The sequence below is a fragment of the Ornithorhynchus anatinus genome, chromosome 10, assembly GCF_004115215.2.
Source record: "Ornithorhynchus anatinus isolate Pmale09 chromosome 10, mOrnAna1.pri.v4, whole genome shotgun sequence".
Classification (NCBI taxonomy): domain Eukaryota; kingdom Metazoa; phylum Chordata; class Mammalia; order Monotremata; family Ornithorhynchidae; genus Ornithorhynchus; species Ornithorhynchus anatinus.
Genome location: NC_041737.1, coordinates 54622861 through 54642303, shown reverse-complemented (window position 1 = coordinate 54642303; position 19443 = coordinate 54622861). Strand labels below are relative to the sequence as shown.

At 53.9% G+C, this 19443-nt stretch overlaps 2 protein-coding genes across 2 annotated transcripts; one reads left to right on the top strand and one right to left on the bottom strand.

Moving 5' to 3' along the window:
• Positions 1-1456: 1456 nt before the first annotated feature.
• Positions 1457-6003, top strand: FKBP11 (FKBP prolyl isomerase 11). Its single transcript, XM_029072915.1, has 7 exons — positions 1457-1526; positions 2728-2834; positions 2994-3059; positions 3405-3492; positions 3757-3790; positions 4601-4671; positions 5770-6003. Exons 1-7 carry the CDS (start codon positions 1457-1459, stop codon positions 5985-5987), a joined length of 654 nt encoding a protein of 217 aa, XP_028928748.1. The 3' UTR covers positions 5988-6003.
• Positions 6004-6424: 421 nt separating this feature from the next.
• On the bottom strand, positions 6425-17456 carry CCDC65 (coiled-coil domain containing 65). The gene is made up of 8 exons (XM_029072728.2): positions 17233-17456; positions 13665-13832; positions 12903-13072; positions 11299-11437; positions 9574-9771; positions 8732-8950; positions 7473-7625; positions 6425-6768 (listed from the first exon to the last, which is right to left on the bottom strand). The coding sequence occupies exons 1-8, from the start codon at positions 17362-17364 to the stop codon at positions 6466-6468; spliced, it is 1482 nt and encodes a 493-aa protein (XP_028928561.1). The 5' UTR covers positions 17365-17456; the 3' UTR covers positions 6425-6465.
• Between the last annotated feature and the right edge of the window lie 1987 nt (positions 17457-19443).

Sequence of the window (19443 nt, the reverse complement as noted above, 5' to 3'; positions counted from 1 at the left end):
GAGCAGTGCTTGGCACATAGTAAGCGCTTAACAAATATTATGTGATCCATTAGGTCACATCATAATAATACTTTGAAGATGGGGAGGGTGGTGGTCTGGAGTATGTGAAGGGGGAGGGAGTTCCAGGTTAGGGGGAGGATGTGGGACACTCCTCCCCTCTCTCCCCCTGACCTCGTGGGCCCTTTGGGACCCCGGGAGGGGCTGCTTTCCTCCTCTTCCCCTTCCCCTCCCTCAGCCCAGGGGTCTTGGGTTAGTGGCCCCCCTTCCTGATGGCCCTAGGCATAGACAAGGAGGCACCGCAGTTGTGTGTGCATTGAATCTAGGCCGAGTCCCGGGGCGGGGGCGTTCGGGAGAAAGTAGGAGGAGGCGGTGCAGTGCACTGGGTCTGGAAGAAGAGAAGAATAGACCTTGGGGGAAGGGGGCTCAGGGATCCGAGGGGTGGGGGCTGAGGGCAGAGGAGCGTGAGGAGGGAGATGCTGGGGATGTGAGCCGCCCGGGGCAGCGCCGAGAAACTGCAGAGGCCTGGGAGCCTGGGTGGGAGAAGACCTGGGCCGGTGTAAAGAAGGCAGAGGCCTCAAACACTTCCTTAGAGGAAATTTGTGCAAATCTTATTATTAATAATAATAATAATTCATTCGTCGTATTTATCAAGCACTTACTCTGTGCAAAGCACTGTACTAAGTGCTTGGGAGAGTACAATATAACAATAAACACATTCTCTGCAATAATAATAATTGTGGTATTAAGTGCTTACTACATGCCAGGCACTGTACTAAACTCTAGGGTAGATACAAACTATAATCAGGTTGGGCATAATCCATGTCCTCCATGGGGCTCAGAGTCTTAATCCCCATTTTACAGATGAGAGAACTGAGGCTCAGAGGAGTGACTTGCCCAAGATCACCCAGCAGACAAGTGGCAGAGCTGGGATTAGAACCCAGGTCCTTCTGACTCTCCTCTGGAGGCCCGCACTCTAAGCCATGCTGCTTCTCACATGGCTTTGTCACGTGACTTAGCGGAAAGAGCGTGAGACCAGGAGTCAGGTGACCTTGGTTCCCGTCCCAGCTCTGCCACTGGGTGACCTTGGGCAAGTCACTTATCTGTAAAATGGGGATAAGATTGATTGTGAACCCCACGTAGGGTAGGGACTATCTCCAATCTCATAGCCTTAGTTCTACCTTAGCAGTTAGCACATTGTCATTGCTTAATACAGGCCATCATTCTTTTTTATGAATTATAATTATAATTTTGAATATTAAGAATATGAAAAACTTAGCAGCCTCTGCTGCTCCCTGCCATGTACGGACCCTCTCATTCTTTTCTCCGGAATTTTAATTCTGCTTCCGGGTCCCTAGAAGAGGAAGTGGGAAGAGGCCCCATAATCTCCCTAACCCCTTCCTGGGGGCCACCAGTTGCCCCTCCCCCAATGTGGGCAGAATCCCCCACCCCGTACACCATGCCAACGCTCCAGCAAGGACCTGTTGCCTCCCTGGAGACCCTGGACGTTAGAGAAACACTGTGGCTTAGTGGATAGAGCACGGGCCTGGGAGTCGGGTCGACCTGGGTTCTAGTCCTGACCCCTCCACTGGTCTGCTGTGTGACCTCGGGCAAGTCACTTCACTACTCTGGGCCTCAGTTCCCTCATCTGCAAAATGGGGATTGAGACGGTGAGCCCCATTTGGGACGGGGACTGCGTCCAACCTCATTAGGTTGTAACTACCCCGGTGCTTAGAACAGTGCCTGGTAGACAGTGAGCCCTTAGTAAACACGAGAATTATTGTCATTAGGCCCGGCTCCGCCACTTGTCTGCGGTGTCATCTTGGGCAAGTCACTTCACTTCTCTGGGCCTCAGTTCCCTCATCTGTAAAATGGGGATTGAGACCGTGAGCCCCGTGTGGGACGGGGACTGTGTCCAAACTCATTAGCTCGTATCTACCCCAATGCTTGACCCATAATAAGCACTTAACGAATACCATCATCACAGTCATCACCGTCATCGTTCCCGGGCACCCACGGGCCGGGCAGGCGGCGAGCGTGGCGGGGCCCGTCCGGGGTACGGCAGGGCGGGCACGGGAGGGGCAGGGCGAGGCGTCCGCGGACCGAGGGTTCACCCCGAAGCGTTGAACCCTGGCGCCGCACCCCGGCTCCCAGACACCGGGCCGGGCCGGGCCGGCCGGACCGGTTCTCTCCCTCGGGCTGGGGGAGGGCGAGGGCTTTCCCAGGCGGCAGGCCTGGAGGCCATCAGGGGGCAGCCGCCTTGGGCACCATGAAAGGCTCTGGACTGAGCCCGGCGCCCCCCAGCCCCTCCTGCCCTCGGCAGGGCCGAGAGGCACCGGGGGCAGCTTGGATGGTGGGCAGGAGGCCGGGGGTCAAGCTGGCGGCCCAAGGGGGCTCCGGAGGGGACTGACCTCCTTCCTCCTGAGGAGGGGGAGGGGGCCGGGGGAGAGGCTGGCTTCAGGGGGGTGGTCGGTGAGGGGGTGGAGGGGTTGCCACCGCCCCCCTCCCTCGAGGAGCCCCGTTTGTCCGGCCTGGGCCCCGGGGGGCGGGGTCCCGGTCGGGGGAGGGCCCCGGGTCCGCCCCGCCCCCCGGGTCCGCCCCGGCCTGTGCTGGTCGGAGCCGTGGCCGCCCCCAGCCCGTGTCCGCGCGCCGCAGCCATGGCCCCGCGACCCCCAACGCCGACCCCGGCCCCGTCGCCGTCGCCGCCCCTCCTCCCGGTGCTGCTGCTGCTGGGGCTGGGGCTGGGGCTGGGGCTGGCGCTGGGCGGGCCGGAGAGCGGGGCCCAGCCCGGGACCCAGACCCAAAGTCCCGTCCGGACCCTCCAGCTGGAGACTCTGGTGAGGCCCCCCCGGAGCCCTCCGGCCCCACCGCGGACACCAAGGGCCGGGGGGCGGGGGGACGGACCGGGACCGAGCCGGGAGGGGGAGGGAGAAGGGCGTCCCTGGACCGGGGTCTCCTCCCCGCCCTCCTCGCCCATCCCCGTTGTCGGGCCTTAGGTGGAGCCCCCCGAGCCGTGCGCCGAGCCCGCCGCCCTGGGCGACACGCTGCACATCCACTACACGGTGAGGACCGGACAGGAGCGGGCCGGGGGCTCGCAAGGGGGTCCGGGCCGGGGGTCCGGGCCGGGGGCCGGGGGTCCGGGCCGGGAGGCGGGGGTCCGGACCGGGGGGGCGGGGGGCGGGGCCCCGCAGGACACGTCAGCACCGGCGGCGGCCGCCCGGCCACGGGGCCGGGGGGAGGGGACACGTGGCACGTGGTGGGCGCCTTGGGGGGCGCTCAGTCCGCCCTCCGCCCCTGCAGCCCCCAGCAGGGCCGGGGTGGGAGCGGGCAGGGGGCGCCCACCCCGCTGGGTGTCTCGTGTGTGTGTCTGAATGTCTGTGTCCCTGTCCCCCGACCCCCCCCCCCAGGGCAGCCTGGCCGACGGGCGCGTCATTGACACCTCTCTGACCCGGGACCCGCTGGTCATCGAGCTGGGGCAGAAGCAGGTGATCCCCGGTAGGTCGCCCCCTTCCCTCTTCCCCCCTCCCCACCCTTCCGAAGCCCCTCTCTCAAGATGCCACAGGTGGGCCCCTGGCCCTGGCCCTTTAGGGCAGGGGTCTCCCGTCGGCCACCCGGGATCGCCCAAGCCCCACGGGAGGAGGGAGAGATGGGGGGAGAGGAGGGGGTCGTAGGCCCCTTCCCACTCCTCGGGGCGGGGGCGGGAGGTCCCACGGAGCGACGCACTCAACAGGTTCTTCTTATTTTGTGGCCGCTGTCCAGGCCTGGAGCAGAGTCTGCTGGACATGTGTGTAGGGTGAGTCCGGGGGTGGGGCTGGAGCTGGGGCCTGGACAGCCAGACCTAGCCGAGACCTCTCCTAATAATAATAATAATAATAATAATAATAATAAATTGTGGTATTTGTTAAGGGCTTACTATGTGCCAGGCATTGTACCAAGCACTGGGGTGAATATGGTAATTGGGTTGGACACAGTCCCTGTCTCACATGGGCCTCACAGTTTTAATCCCCATTTTCCAGGTGAGGTAACTGAGGCCCAGACAAGCAATGTGACTTGCCCAAAGTCACACAGCAGATGAGTGGCAGAGCTGGGATTAGAACCCAGGTCTTTCTGACTCCCAGGCCCACCCAGAGGGTCCCCCTGCACCTCTCCTTGCTCCAGGCCCCCCCACAGCCAACTGGGGTGAACTGAGGGGTTGAGTCTGCAGCTGCCCCAGCTATTCATTCACTCATTCATTCAATTATATTTATTGAGCACTTACTGTATGCAGAGCACTGTACTGAGCGCTTGGGAGAGGACAATTCAACAATAATAGACACATTCCCTGCCCACAACTAGCTTACAGTCTGGAGGGGTGGGGGAGACAGACATTATTAGAAATAAATAAATGACAGATATGTACAGAAGTGCTATGGGGCTGGGAGCTGGGGGAAGAACAAAGGGAGCAAGTCAGGGTGATTGCAGAAGGGAGTGGGAGAAGAGGAAAGGAGGGGGCTTAGTCAGGGAAGGCCTCCTGGAGGAGAGGTGCCTTTAATAGGTTTTGAAGTGGGGGAAAGTAATCGAGAACTGGTTTGCTTCTCTCACATGTTCTCCTGCTGCCCTGCAGGGAGAAGCGCAGGGCGACGATCCCCCCTCACCTGGCCTATGGGAAGAGAGGATTCCCTCCCTCCATTCCAGGTAACTTCCCAATGCGTCCTTCCCTGGAAACCTCCCCAGTCTCTCCTAAGTGATACCCTTTCCCAGTCTATCCATCCATCCATCCATCTCTCCTTCCCCCCCACCCCATTTTACCTAGGTGTTTTCCCCTTCACCCCTATTCCTAGGCAGATTGATCCATCCACTTAGGCCTAATGGGCAAAACTTTCTGATCAGTGAGTTTATTAATAATAATAGTAGTATTTGTTAAGTGCTTACTATAATAATAATGACTGTGGTATTAGTTAAGCGCTTACTATGTGTCAACACTGTACTAATTGCTGGGTTAGATACAAGATAATTGGGTTGACACAGTCCCTGTCCCACATAGGGCTCCCAGTCTCAATCCCCATTTTACAGATGAGGCAGTTGAGGCACAGAGAAGTGAAATGAAGTGACTTGCCCAAGGTCATACCGGAGGCAAGTGGAGGAGTCAGGATTGGAAGCCAGGTCCTCAGACTCCCAGGCCCATACTCTATCCACTAGGCCACGCTGCTTCTTAGGTTTACCCACTCTTGCCTCTCCTTCCCTTCAAAGCATGTTCCACCCGCTACCCAGCCTTGTTCCCTACACCTCCCCTTTCCTCTCACCGGTTTGGCTTCTTCTCTCTTACTCAACTCCCACCAGTTTGCTCCTCTCTTGTTCTTCCTCCTCCTTTGGTCCCACTGGGCCTGCTCTCTGTAACCGGGACTCAGGTCCGGACCCAGCAGCTGCCATCTCCCCCGCTACTGGGGAGGAGGGGCCCAGCTTGGACCCCTGCTCCCACTGCCCGAGCTTTGACCCCCAACCTTCCTCTTCTTCTCTGCTGTGGTCTCCCATCATTCATTCATTCAATCCTATTATTGAGCCCTGTGTGCAGAGCACTCTACCAAGCGCATGGGAGATGTGCTCCAGCCCGAAATGGATCACTTTCCCAGTCTGGCCTCCACCACCCAGGGGGCCATCTGCTTGCTCCATTGACCACCACCCCCAGACATCCGGGAGGGATGGAGGGAGGGTGAGTCCTCAAGGCCCAGTCCTCCCTCCCCCACCCCCATCCCCCCACCACCTGTGGTGGCCCTGACCCCATCTGTCCCTCAGGGGATGCCGTGCTCCAGTTTGAGGTGGAGCTCATCGCCCTGGTCCGAGCCAGCTACTGGCAGAAAGTAGCCAAGCGGGTGCTGCCCTTGGTCGGCATCGGCCTGGTGCCAGCCCTCCTGGGCCTCATCGGCTACCACCTGTACCACAAAGCCAGCAGCCCCAAAGTGTCCAAGAGGAAACTCAAGGAGGAGAAGAGAAGCAAAAGCAAAAAGAAATAAACTCTTTCATCTCCATCTCTCTCTTCAGTGCCTCTTGCCTTGCTTTGGGGGAGGGCCGCTGGGCCTCATCTCGCTCCTCTTTCGGGCCCTGGCCATGCAGGCCAGCGCTCTGCCCGGGCACTGTTTTCAGCGGCCAAGGCGGTCCCTGGGTAGCAGTGTCCAGGTGCTCGTTGGCTGCCTCGTTGCTTCCACAGGGCCCTTTCTCCCCAAGCTCTCGGTATATGAACCAGTCTGCCCTGGCACTGCCCATAGCCGCCCTGGGACCCCAGATCCCTCTGTGAGAGGGAAAAACGGGGCCTATACTATGGAGGAGGGGAGAGAATGGGAAAGAGGTCACCTGAGTTCGGGCCAAGATGGGCCTTGGCCCTGGATTCATTCATCCATTCAGTTGTCTTTATTGAGTGCTTACCGTGTGCACAACGCAACAAATACCACAATGATTATGAGAAATTTTAATCGGGGATGTGGCGGGGGCAGATCACAGGATCCGGGAGGCGATGTGGGCGGCCTCGATGACGTTGTACACGGTCTCAGGGGCTGGGGCGGGCCAGGGGGCTGGGGCCGGTGGGCGGCCGGGCCCCCGGATGATGAGGAGCGTGTTCTCGTGGCAGAGCACGTCCTCGTTGACGGAGATGCCGTTGAGGTAGAGGCGCAGGGCCTCCCGCAGCTGCCCGTTGGCCACCAGCAGCTCCTCCCGCCGCCGCACCAGGCTCAGCTGCTCCAGTTTCACCTTGTTGTAGCGCTGCCAGAACCGCTCCAGCCCGCTGTAGTCCTCCATCAGCTGCAGGGGATGGAGTGGTGGGGCAGAGCTCGATACTTGCCCGTCCGGCACCCTCCTAACCCCCACCTCAAACATTAATTCAGTTCTATCGACTGAGCGCTTACTATGTGCAGAGCACTGTACAAAGCTCTTGGATGAGGACAACAGAAGACATTCCCTGCCCGCATCGAGTTTACAGACTAGAGGGGGTGTCAGACAGTAATAAAAATAAATAAATGACAGATAAGGACATAAGTGCCTTGTGGCTGGGATGGTGAATAAAGAGAGCAAGTGAGGGTAAATGCAGAAGGGAGTGGGAGAAGAGGAAAGGGGAGTTTACTCAGGGAAGACCTCTCGGAGGAGATAAGCTTTCAATAAGGCTTTGAAGTGAGGGAGAGTCATTGTCGGATATAATAATTACGGTATTTGTTAAGCGCTTACTATGTGCCAAGCACTGTTCTTGATATGAGGAGGGAGGGCATTCCAGGCCAGAGGCAGGATGTAGGAGAGGGGGCGGTGGCAAGATAGACAAGATGGAGGTACAGTAAGAAGGTTGGCATTAGAGCAGTAAAGTGTGCTGGCTGGGTTGGAGTAGTAGGATAGCAAGGGGACGAGATGATCGAGTGCTTTAAAGCCAACGGTGAGGAGTTTTTCTTCGACGAGGAGGTGGAGGGACAACCACGGGCATCCTCTGGGCCCGTCTCCATGCTCCCGGGGATCCTCACCTTGGTCAGTTCCAGCGAGGGCGGCTCCCAGGCCTCCTGCTCCACCTCTTTCTGCTCCTTGGCATTCAGCTGGGTGGTGTAGAAGGGCAGAACCTTCTCCTCCTCTGTCTCGAGGCTCCGGCACAGCTCGGCCAACCGCAGGATCGTGTCGCCCTGGGGGACGAGGGATGGGAAGCGGCTACCGTCCTTCTTCCCTAGACCGTAAGCCCCTTGATGGCGGGGATCAAGTTGTTATTAATGATTACGGTATTTGTTAAGCGCTTACTATGAGTACTAAGCGCTGGGGAGGATCCAAGCAAATCGGGTTGGACACAGTCTCAATCCCCATTTTACAGGTGAAGGAACTGAGGCTCAGAGAAGTAAAATGACCTGCCCAAGAAGGCAAGGGATGGAGCTAGGATTAGAACCCATAACCTTCTGGCTCCCAGACCTGTGCTCCATCCACTTCGCCATGCTGCTCCCATAAAGTTGGGGATGTGGGAATCAACTCCGCTTCCACTTTCATCCATTCATTCATTCAATAGTATTTATTGAGCGCTTACTATGTGCAGAGCACTGTACTAAGCGCTTGGAATGAACAAGTCGGCAACAGATAGAGACAGTCCCTGCCCTTTGACGGGCTTACGGTCTAATCGGGGGAGACGGACAGACAAGAACGATGGCAATAAATAGAGTCAAGGGGAAGAACATCTCGTAAAAACAATGGTAACTAAATAGAATCAAGGCGATGTACAATTCATTAACAAAATAAATAGGGTAATGGAAATATATACAGTTGAGCGGACGAGTACAGTGCTGTGGGGATGGGAAGGGAGAGGTGGAGGAGCAGAGGGAAAGGGGGAAAAAGAGGGTTTAGCTGCGGAGAGGTAAAGGGGGGGTGGCAGAGGGAGTAGAGGGAGAAGAGGAGCTCAGTCTGGGAAGGCCTCTTGGAGGAGGTGAGTTTTAAGTAGGGTTTTGAAGAGGGGAAGAGAATCAGTTTGCACTTGCACTTGCACAGTTTCCACTTGCACGCTAACAGAGCGCGCCACCGTCTGAGCTAATTCCCCATCACTAATCACTAGTGAAGTAACTTGTCCAAGTTCACAGCAGACCAAGTGGCGGGGCTGGAACTGGAACCCGGGTGCTCTGACTCCCAGACCCACGCTCTACCCACTAGGCCACAGTGCTTCTCACGGGACTGGTGGGGATGGGTCAGATAAGGATGGGAGATGGGGGAGGTCTCATCCCCCTGATCCCCCGACCGGGGCCCCGCGCCACACCTTGGCGACCAGCTCCCTCAGCGCCTGGAGAGCGGCGCTGCTCTCCAAGGTCAGCTTGGCCAGGGAGTTCCGGCCCTTGGCCCGGGCCTGGTTCATTTGGCTCTTGAGCCTCCTTAGTTGCCGGAGGACCATGTCCTTATCCTCGCGGATGTGCTGGTTTTGCTCCTCGCACTCCCGCGTGTGCACCGCAATCTTGTTCTTCAGGACGGCGATGGAGTCCTGGGGGACGGGGGAAGGGCGGGGGATTATTAGTATTATTATTTATTATTATGGCGGGGGACCCCGGTGCGGAAGCGCACCGGCCCGCGGCGCCATTGGGGGGGCCCCCTGGTGGCTGGTAGCGGAATGGCCGGTCCCCAGCTCCATGGGGCCCCCTGGTGGCTCAAAGCGGAATGGCCGGTCCTCAGATCAATGGGGCCCTCTGGTGGCTAACAGCGGAATGGCCGATCCCTAGCCGGTACCCAGTCATTCCATCGTACTTGTCCCTGGAAGACAGGGATGCCCGCGGGGGGTTTGGGCCAAAACTAGCTCTGATTTGGGGGTGTATGAGTGTTGGGGGGCCGGGGCCTGTCAGTAACACCCCACCCCCAGCCAGGACTCACACTCCTTGTCCTAAGAACAAGGAGTCACCCTGTGCCACCTAGAACCATAAGAGGGAATAACCACTGAGAGGTGGTGGTTGGGCTTGGGGGGCGGTGGGGGGCGTTTCTGACTCCTGATGGGGCACTTGCGTCTAGGAGGTAGCCCGGGGCATAAAGGGAGTGGGATGCTCCCCCTTCCCGCCCTCCTCACTGCCCCAACACACACACACATACACACACACCCCGCCCTCCAACACCAACCTGGAGTTTCTGCAGCTTCTTCATCTGCATGTCGATCTCCCGGGAGCTCTTCTCGTCTTTGACCTTGAGGGTTTCGAAGGCTATCTTGCGATCCTCAGTGGCATCGGTGTAGCTCTTGAGGGCCTGCTGGAACCTCCTCCACAGGTCCTCCACCACGTTCTCCAGCTGCATCCGCAGGTAATGCTTCTCCTCCACGTTCTGGGAGGGGGGGACAGGGGCGATTGCCCCGGGCTCAGGAGGAGGTGATTAGGAGGGGCAGAGCTGAGGGGACCTCCCTGGCTCCTTTCCCCACTGGGCCCGGTGGCTTGAGGGGCAAGAGAGGGTGGGGAAGAGGCCAGGGCTCCCAGCTGAGGGGCAGCGGGAGACGAACTTATTGAAGAGAGAGGCTGGCTTTCTTCCCTGTACTACTGCCACTTGTCTGCTATGTGACCTTGGGCAAATCACTTCACTTCTCTGGCCCTCAGTTATCTCATCTGTAAAGTGGGGATTGAGACTGTGAGCTCCACCCGGGACAGGGACTGCATCCAACCTGATTTGCTTGGATCCACCCAGCGCTTAATGCAGTGCCTGACTGTAGTAAGCACTTAACAAATACCACAATTATTATTATTATTACCACAGTCTCATGCTGAGTGACTGCTCCTAGTAGGCAGAGCCTTGGTTCCTCCTGCCCGCCTCCCCACCCCCCTTTCAGACTGTCAACAGGTGCCTTCAGGAAGGCCCTGAATTCTGGGGTCATTTTGCCATTTCCTGATCTGATCCTCTTATTAAGTATTAAGTTAAGTATTAACTCCATCACTTAGGACAGTGCTTGGCACAAAGTAAGCGCTTAACAAATAACACATGTGGTTTTTATTGTTATTTCCTCCATCCTCCCTTTGTTCCTCCTATTTCACCTTTACATGTCTGGCTAGGTAGGATGATTTCCTGGGGTGGGGACACAGCTGTGGAGGTGGGCTGCAGATCCCACAGACTACCACTCTACCCATCTTCAGAGCCCTCTAGAAATCACATCTCCTCCTGGAAGCTTTCCATGACTAATCTTCTTCCTCCCTTCTGCATCATCTGTGTACTGGGTATTCCCTCCACCACAGTCCCAGGTCCATTTCCTTAGCCTGTGTTGCTTCCTCTACCTCTAATTTATTCTACTATCCATCTCCCCTGGTAGACTGTAAACTCCTTAAGGACAACTCTACTGTATTGTCCCAGCCAAAGCATTCAGTACAGTGCTTTGCACACTGGAAGCCCCTGATAAACAAATGATAAATAATGCACTTGAGAATCAGCCTAGCCTAGTGGAAAGAGCATGGTCCTGGGAGTCTGTAGGCCCATGTTTTAATCTTGCCTCCACCACTTTTCTGCTCTGTGACTTTGGGCAAGTATTAACTTCTCTGTGCCTCAGTTACCTCATCTGTAAAATGGGGATTAAGACAGGGAGCCCCACATGGGACAGGGACTGCATCCAACCTGATAACCTTGTATCTATCTCAGCGCTTAGAACATTGCTTGGTACCTAGTAAGCGCTTAACAAATGCCATCATCATTATTATTATAGTAAGTGCTTAAAAATACCTTGAAAAAAATAGCATTGATCGACTGATGGCTGCTCATATCAAAGGGCGGGCCCCAAGCCTGGAATGGAGGAAGGCCATCCTCCAGCAGGTCCTGTCTCTCCTCTCTGGCTCCCAGGGACCCTCCCCAGCACCTCCCACCCGCAGCCCCCACCTTGTTTTTGAGGTCATCCCTCATGCTCTGGAACTCCAGTTTGCCTTCGTACTCGGTGTCGGTGAAGGTCTGTTCCATGGCCAGGTAGACGTCCTGGAGGTAGCGGCTCTCCTTCTCGTGGTGGTCAATGATTATCTTCCTGGGGGCAGGGGGAGCAGAGGAGGCCCAAACAGGGAGTGGGGGGTGGGGAGCTTGCAGTTCCCTGGTCTGGGACCGTTAGGGGAGCCTCTGCCAGAGCCATCATGAGCCGGGAGACCTTAAGACATCGCAGGGCTGGTGGGACCTGCCCCCCGCCCCTTCCCTGGAGCCACTTGACCCAGCCTCTGCTACCCCAATCCCAGGCCCGGTCAGGGGACATCTAACCTCTTCCTAAGGCCCATCCCCTCCTTGTGCCTCCCATTTCAACACCTAGCTACCTCTGTGTGCCTGATGTCTAACTTAAATCCCTCCAGCTGCTATTATGGTCTATTTACTCTCACGTATTTAATAATAACACTAATAATAATAACAAGAGAGTGTTAGTGTTAGCGAATCAGCATGGCCTAATGGATAGAGCACAGGTCTGGGAGTCAGAAGGACCTGGGTTCTAATCCCAGCTCTGCCACTTGTCTGCTGAGTGACCTTGGGCAAGCCACTTCACGTCTCTGTGCCTCAGTTACCTCATCTGTAACATGGGGACTAAGTCCATGAGTCCCATGTGGGACAAGGACTGTGTCCAAGCTGATTAGCTTGTATCCACCCCAGAGCTTAAAACAGGAAACAGTAATTCCAAGAACATTCATTCATTCAATTGTATTTATAGCAAATACCATCATCATCATCATCACTGATGGCCCTTCAGCTCCCTGCTCCGACCCTCCCCATCCCCCTCTACTCAGACCTCTCCTTGAGGGTCTGTGGGCAGTGTGAGCTTATTGTGGACGGGGAACATCACTGTTTACTGTCGTCTTGTACTGCTCCAAGCGCTTAGTAATAATAATAATAATAATAATAATAATGGTAATAGGGGGCAGCGTGGCTCAGTGGAAAGAGCCCGGGCTTGGGAGCCAGAGGTCATGGGTTCGAATCCCGGCTCTGCCACTTGTCAGCTTTGTGACCGTGGGCAAGTCACTTCACTTCCCTCATCTGTAAAATGGGGATGAAGACTGTGAGCCCCACGTGGGACAACCTGATCACCTTGTATCCTCCCTAGCGCTTAGAACAGTGCTCTGCACATAGTAAGTGCTTAACAAATACCAACATTATTATTATTATTATTATTAATTGTTAAGCGCTTACTATGTGCTGAGCACTGTTCTAAGCGCTGGGGTAGATACAGGCTAATCAGATTGCCCCACGTGGGGCTCACATTTTTTAATCCCCATTTTTACAGATGAGGCAACTGAGGCACAGAGAAGCGACTCCCAGGGTCACACAGCGGACAGTGGGCGGGGCCGGGATTAGAACCCACGACCTCCGACTCCCAAGCCCGTGCTCTTTCCACTAAGCCACGCTGCTGCTTCTTCTAGTACAGCCCCTCTGCCCCCAGTAAGCGCTAAATAGATGCGACTGAACGGCTGAGGGACCGAGTCGGGTGGAGGAAGCCGAGGCCGAGCCGCCCCCACCTCTCGGTCTCGAACTCCTTGCTGAGGGCCTCCAGCTCCGCGGCGTAGGACTCTTCCAGGTAGGCCAGGCGGTGGCGCTGCAGGTCCAGCAGCTGGTCGATGTTGTGCAGGTGGCTGCGCAGCGCATGCGCGTACTGCTCCTCCGCTTCCGACAGGTCCTTGGCCAGAGACTGGGCGGGGGCGGGACAGGGGGCGGGGCTTGGTCGTGGGTGGGCGGGGCCTGCGCGTGGGTGGGCGTGGCCTTTGATCTGCTCCCTCTAATCCCTGCTCCGCCACTTCTCAAGGCAAGCCTCTGTGCCTCAGTTACCTCATCTCTAAAATGGGGGTGAAGACTGTGAGCCCTACATGGGGCCACCTGATTACCTTGTATCTACCCCAGCGCTTAGAACAGTGCTTGGCACGTAGTAAGCCCTTAACAAATACCAACATCATTATTACCTTCTTGAAGGTGGTGTACACATCCATTTCCACTCGTATGACGAAGCACTTGGGAGAGTACTGTACATTAGGGCTGGTACACACGATCCTCGCCCTCAAGGAGCTTACAGACTAGTGAGTAGATGGACTCTCTGTGTGGGCAGGAATATGTAACTCCTTCATTTTGTTCCTTCCAAATGCCCGGTCAATCCATCGTATTTATTGAATGCTTACTAAGTTCAGGGCCCTGGCCCTACCTTGGTAATAATTATGGTACTTTTTAAGGGTTTACTATGTGCCAAGCACTGTTCTAAGCACTGGATTAGCTGCAAGAGAACCGGGTACCTTGATGACGCTGTCTTTGCAGTCGACCACCCGCTCGAACGTCTGGCTCAGGATCTCGATGTCTTTGCGCAACTCGGTGGCCTTGACCTCCCGCAGCACTGACCTCCACTGCGTGTTGATTTTATGGAGGTTCAGGGCGCTGTTGTGCTCCTCCTTCGCCAGCTTGTCCTGTGGGGTAAGATGCACGGCCCCCACTCAATCCATCCTCCTTCAAGGCCTTACTAAACTCCCATCTCCCCCAAGAGACCTTCCCCTCATCTCCCCTCCTCCTTCTCCCTCCGGCATCTCCTATGCACTTGGATCTGTCCTCTTTAAGCATGTGATGTTCACCTCACCCTCATCCCCACAGCTCATAAGTGCATATCTGTAATGTGTTTTCATGTCTACCTCCCCCTTTAGATTGTAAACTCTTGTGGGCAGGGAACGTGGCTACCAACTCTGTTGTACTGTACTCTCCCAAGAACTTAGTGAAGTGCTCTGCGAACAGTAAGCGCTCAGTAAATACCATTGCTCGATTGACTGAATGGAACTTATTGAGATTACTGCAAGCAGAGCCCCCTTGTAAACTCTTGGGAGAGCAGAGCAATTGCCAAACACAGATTCCCTGCCCTCAGGGATTTTACAATCAATTGTATTTATTGAGCACTTACTGTGGATAGAACACTGTACTAAGCGCTTGGGAGAGTACAGTATAACAGAGTTGGTATACGTTTCCTGCCCACCATGAGCTTACAGTCTAGAGGGGGAGATAGACATCGATATAAATACATTATGGATCAGTATCTGAGGGCTGTAGGGCTGAGGGAGAGGCGCAAATCCAAGTTCAAGGGTGTGGAGGAGAGACAAAATAGATTTACAAATGATGACGGGAGGAGGAGGAAGAATACAGATTGATTCAGTCAATAGTATTTATTGAATGCTTACTGTGTGCAGAGCACTATATTAAGCACTTGGGAGAGGACACTATAACACTGAACAGATAAAATGATAGTGTGGACATGATACCCAGTGGAGACTACCACCCTCTCCACACTGGGTGCCAGGACTCCCAACTCCCAGATGTTCTGAATAGTTGTCCACTCTCTGGGCACTTTAATTGCCTGAGGTTGCTTGGAGTGTATGCGTGTATGGGTGTGGGGGGTGAGGAGGGCAAGGGGAGTATATGGTTTCCAGAGGAAGACAGAAACCAAAATGGGATCAATCATATTTATTAAGCACTTACTATATTGTACTAAGCACTGGAGAGTTCAGTACAATGGAATTGGTAGGCACATTCCCTGCCCAAAATGAGTTTACAGTCTAGAGAGGGAGACATTGATATAAATAAATAATCTAAGTGCTGGGGGGTTGAGGGTAAGATGATCTGGGTTCAGACTTGGGGGAGGAGGAACACAGGATGGGCCCCTCCTCTGGGGAGAAGGACCACGTGGGGCTGACTGACTTTGGGTGGACCCAGCTAGGACAGGAACAGATGCTCAGTCTGACTGGAGCCCAGACAACCATTTATTGTTCATCTCCCCATCTAGACTGTAAGCTCCTTGCGGGCAGGGAACGTGTCTACCAACTCTGTTGAATTGGCCTCTCCCAAGCACTTAGTATAGTGCTTTGCACACAAGCCTTTATGAATCAATAAACATGATTGATTCATCGATTGACTTTGTTAAGCATACCATCATTACTATTATTAAGTGCTTACTATGTGCCAGGCACTGTACTAAATGCTTCTTGATTGATTGATTAACCATGGAATGGGGAAGAAGCTGCTGGGGTTAATCAGGGAATGCTTGGCATGTCACTCCCCTTCTTAAACAACTCCAGTGGTTGCCTATCGACCTCCGCTCCAAACAAAAACTCCTCACTCTAGGCTTCAAGGCTCTCCATCACCTTGCCCCTTCTTACCTCTCCTCCCTTCTCTCTTTCTACCGCCCACCCCGCACGCTCCGCTCCTCTGCTGCCCACCTCCTTGCCGTCCCTCGGTCTCGCCTATCCCGCCGTCGACCCCTGGGTCACGTCCTCCCGCGGTCCTGGAACGCCCTCCCTCCTCACCTCCGCCAAACTGATTCTCTTTCCCTCTTCAAAACCTTACTTAAAAATCACCTCCTCCAAGAGGCCTTCCCAGACTGAGCCCCTCTTCCCCCTCTACTCCCTCTGCCATCCCCCCTTTACCTCTCCGCAGCTAAAGCCTCATTTTCCCCTTTTCCCTCTGCTCCTCCACCTCTCCCTTCCCATCCCCACAGCACTGTACCCGTCCGCTCAACTGTATATATTTTCGTTACCCTATTTATTTTGTTAATGAATTGTACATCGCCTTGATTCTATTTAGTTGCCATTGTTTTTAGGAGATGTTCTTCCCCTTGACGCTGTTTAGTGCCATTGTTCTTGTCTGTCCGTCTCCCCCGATTAGACTGTAAGCCCGTCAAACGGCAGGGACTGTCTCTGTCTGTTGCCGACTTGTTCATCCCAAGCGCTTAGTACAGTGCTCTGCACATAGTAAGCGCTCAATAAATACTATTGAATGAATGAATGAATGAATGAAGGAGGCTCCTGCTTGTCTGGGGAAGACAACACAGCACTTATGTACATATCTGTAATTTATTTATTTCTACTAATGTCTGTCTCCCTCCCTAGACTGTAAGCTCACTGTGGGCAGGCAATGGGCTGTTTATGTTTATATCATCCTCTCCCAAGCGCTTAGTACATGTGGGAAGCAGCATGGCGTAGTGGATAGAGCACGGGCCTAGGAGTCAGAAGGTCATGGGGATAGTCCCGGCTCCACCACTTGTCTGCTGTGTGACCTTGGGCAAGTCACTTCACTACTCTGGGCCTCAGTTAGCCCATCTGTAAAATGGGGATTGAGGACTGTGAGCCCCACATGGGGCAGGGATTGGGTCCAACTCATTTTGTTAATGAGGTGTGTATCTCCTTGATTCTGTATATCTTGATGATGTTGTTTTTGTTTTGTTCTGTTTCACTTTGCTGTCCGTCTCCCCCATTTAGACTGTGTTGAGCCCGTCACTGGGCAGGGATTGTCTCTCTCTGTTGCCCAATTGTCCATTCCAAGTGCTTAGTGCAGTGCTCTGCACATAGTAAGCACTCAATACATACTACTGAATGAATGAATTTGCCGGTATCCAGCCTGGCACATAGTAAGCAGCGTGGCTCAATGGAAAGACCCCGGGCTTGGGCGTCAGAGGTCATGGGTTCGAATCCCGACTCTGCCACCTGTCAGCTGTGTCACTGTGGGTAAGTCACTTCACTTCTTTGTGCCTCAGTTACCTCATCTGTAAAATGGGGATTAACTGTGAGCCTCACATGGGGCAACCTGATGACCCTGTATCTCCCCAGCGCTTAGAACAGTGCCCTGCACCTAGTAAGCACTTAACAAATACCAACATTATTATTAAGCGCTTAACAAATACCACCATTATTATTATTAGAACAGTGCAAGTGCCAGCATCATCACTATGGGTAGTAGTCCAGTGCTCTGCACACAGTAACCGCTTAAATTCGATGGGATGGATGGATGGATGGATGAATGAATGATGAATGATGAATGATGAATGAATACCTTCAGGAACTGACTCAGCAGATCCTCCCTCTTCTTGACCCGTTCCTCCTCGGCCAGCTGCTGCTGCTGCAGCAGCAGGATCTTCTCCTCCTCATTCAGGGGGGCTTTGAGCTTCTTGCCCTTCCAGGGCATGGTCGGTGGTCGCGGGGTTGTTCGACCCCCTTAACAACTGGGACCTTGGGCGTCGCCTCCACTTGTCACTAGGCCGCGTCCCCGTCTCCTAGCAACCGGCCGGACCACCGAGACGGCTCCCGGCAGGAAGGAGGGCAGAGCGGCCGAGGAGGCCTGCGCCCCCCCTGCCGTCCGGAGGACCGCATAGCGGGAGGGAATGGAACCCACCTCTTTTTTTTAATGCAGAATAATAAATAATTCAATAGTATTTATTGAGCGCTTACTATGTGCAGAGCGCTGTACTAAGCGCTTGGAATGGACAGTTCGGCAACAGGTAGAGACAATTTTGTTGGTATTTGTTAAGGGCTTACTATGTGCAAAGCACTATTCTAAGCGCTAGGGAGGATAGAAGGTGATGAGGTTGGCCCAAGTGGGGCTCCCAGTCTTCCTCCCCATTTTACAGAGGAGGTAACTGAGGCCCAGAGAAGTCAAGTGACTTACCCAAAGTCACACAGCTGCCAAGTGGTGGAGTTGGGATTTGAACCCATGATCTCTGATTCCCCAGCCTGTGCTCTTTCCACTGAGCCATGCTGCTTCTCTAGGAGAAGACGTTCTGGAGAAATACATCCCTACATCGCTATTCATTCATTCATTCATTCAATAATATTTATTGAGCGCTTACAAAGTGCAAAGTACTATACTAAGTGCTTGGGAGAATACACTATAACAACAAGCAGACACATTCCTGCCCACAATGAGCTCATGGTCTAGAGGGGGAGAAGGACACTAATATAAATACATAAATAAATAGATTACAGATACATACATATGTGCTGTGGGGATGGGAGGGAGGATGAATGAAGGAGCAAGTAAGAACCGCACAGACAGAAACGGGAGAAGAGCGGAGGGCTTAGTCAGGGAAGGCCTCATGGAGGAGATGTGCCTTCAATAAGGTCTCTATAAATCAGAAATGACTCAGTGGCATTTGATAATAATAATAATAAGTGCTTACTATGTGCCAGGCATTGCACTATGCACTGGGATAGATACAGGATAATCATATTGGACACAGACCATGTCCCATATGGGGCTCAAGTCTAAATTGGAGTGAGGAGAAATGAATCCCCATTTTACAGATGAGGTAACTGAACCACAGAGAAGATAAGTGGCTTGCTCAAGGGCAGAGCTGGGACTAGAACCTAGGTCTTCGGACTCCCAGATGCATGGCCTTTCCACTAGGCCACATTGTTTCCTGAAAGCTGACTCCTTTCCCCAAAGCCCTACACCCGCTTCCTGCATAGCCACATCTCTAAACCTCTCTATTCAGTAGTTGTTTAAAATATGTCCTGAGAACTTGGTCAGAGAAGCAGTGTGGTCTAGTGGATAGAGCACGGGGCTGGAATCAGAAGGCCCTAGGTTCTAACCCGGCTCCACCACTTGTCTTCTGTGTGACCTTGGGCAAGTCATTTCACTTCTCTGTGACTAAGTAACCTCACTGGTAAAATGGGGATTAAGACTGGGAGCACCATGTGGGACCTGGACTGCGTCTAACCTGATGATCTTCTATCTACCCCAACATTTAGTATGGTGCCTGGTACCTAGTAAGATCTTAATGAAAACCATTAAAAAATGGGGCTCAGAGTCTAATGAAGTGGAGAACAAGTCTCTGAATCCCATTTTACAAATGAAGAAAAGGAAGAACAGAGATATTAAAGTTAACCCCAAGGTCACACAGCCAGCCAGTGCCAGAACTGAAACTAATAATCGTGGCACTTGTTACATGCTTACTATGTGCCAAGCATGGGAAACATACAATACAATCAGATTGGACCTAGTTCCTGTCCCATACAATCAATCGATGGAATTTACTTAGCTTTTGCTGTGTGCAAAGCACTTACTAAGCCCTCAAGAGAGTATAATACCACTGAATAGTAGATATGTTCCCTGCCCACAACATACTAAAGACTAAAGGGGCAGGCGGACATTAAAATAAATTATGGATATGTACATAAATGCTGTGGGGTGAACATCAAGTACTTAAGGGGTACAGATCCAAGTGCATACGGGACACAGAAGGGAGAGGGAGTATGGGAAATGTGG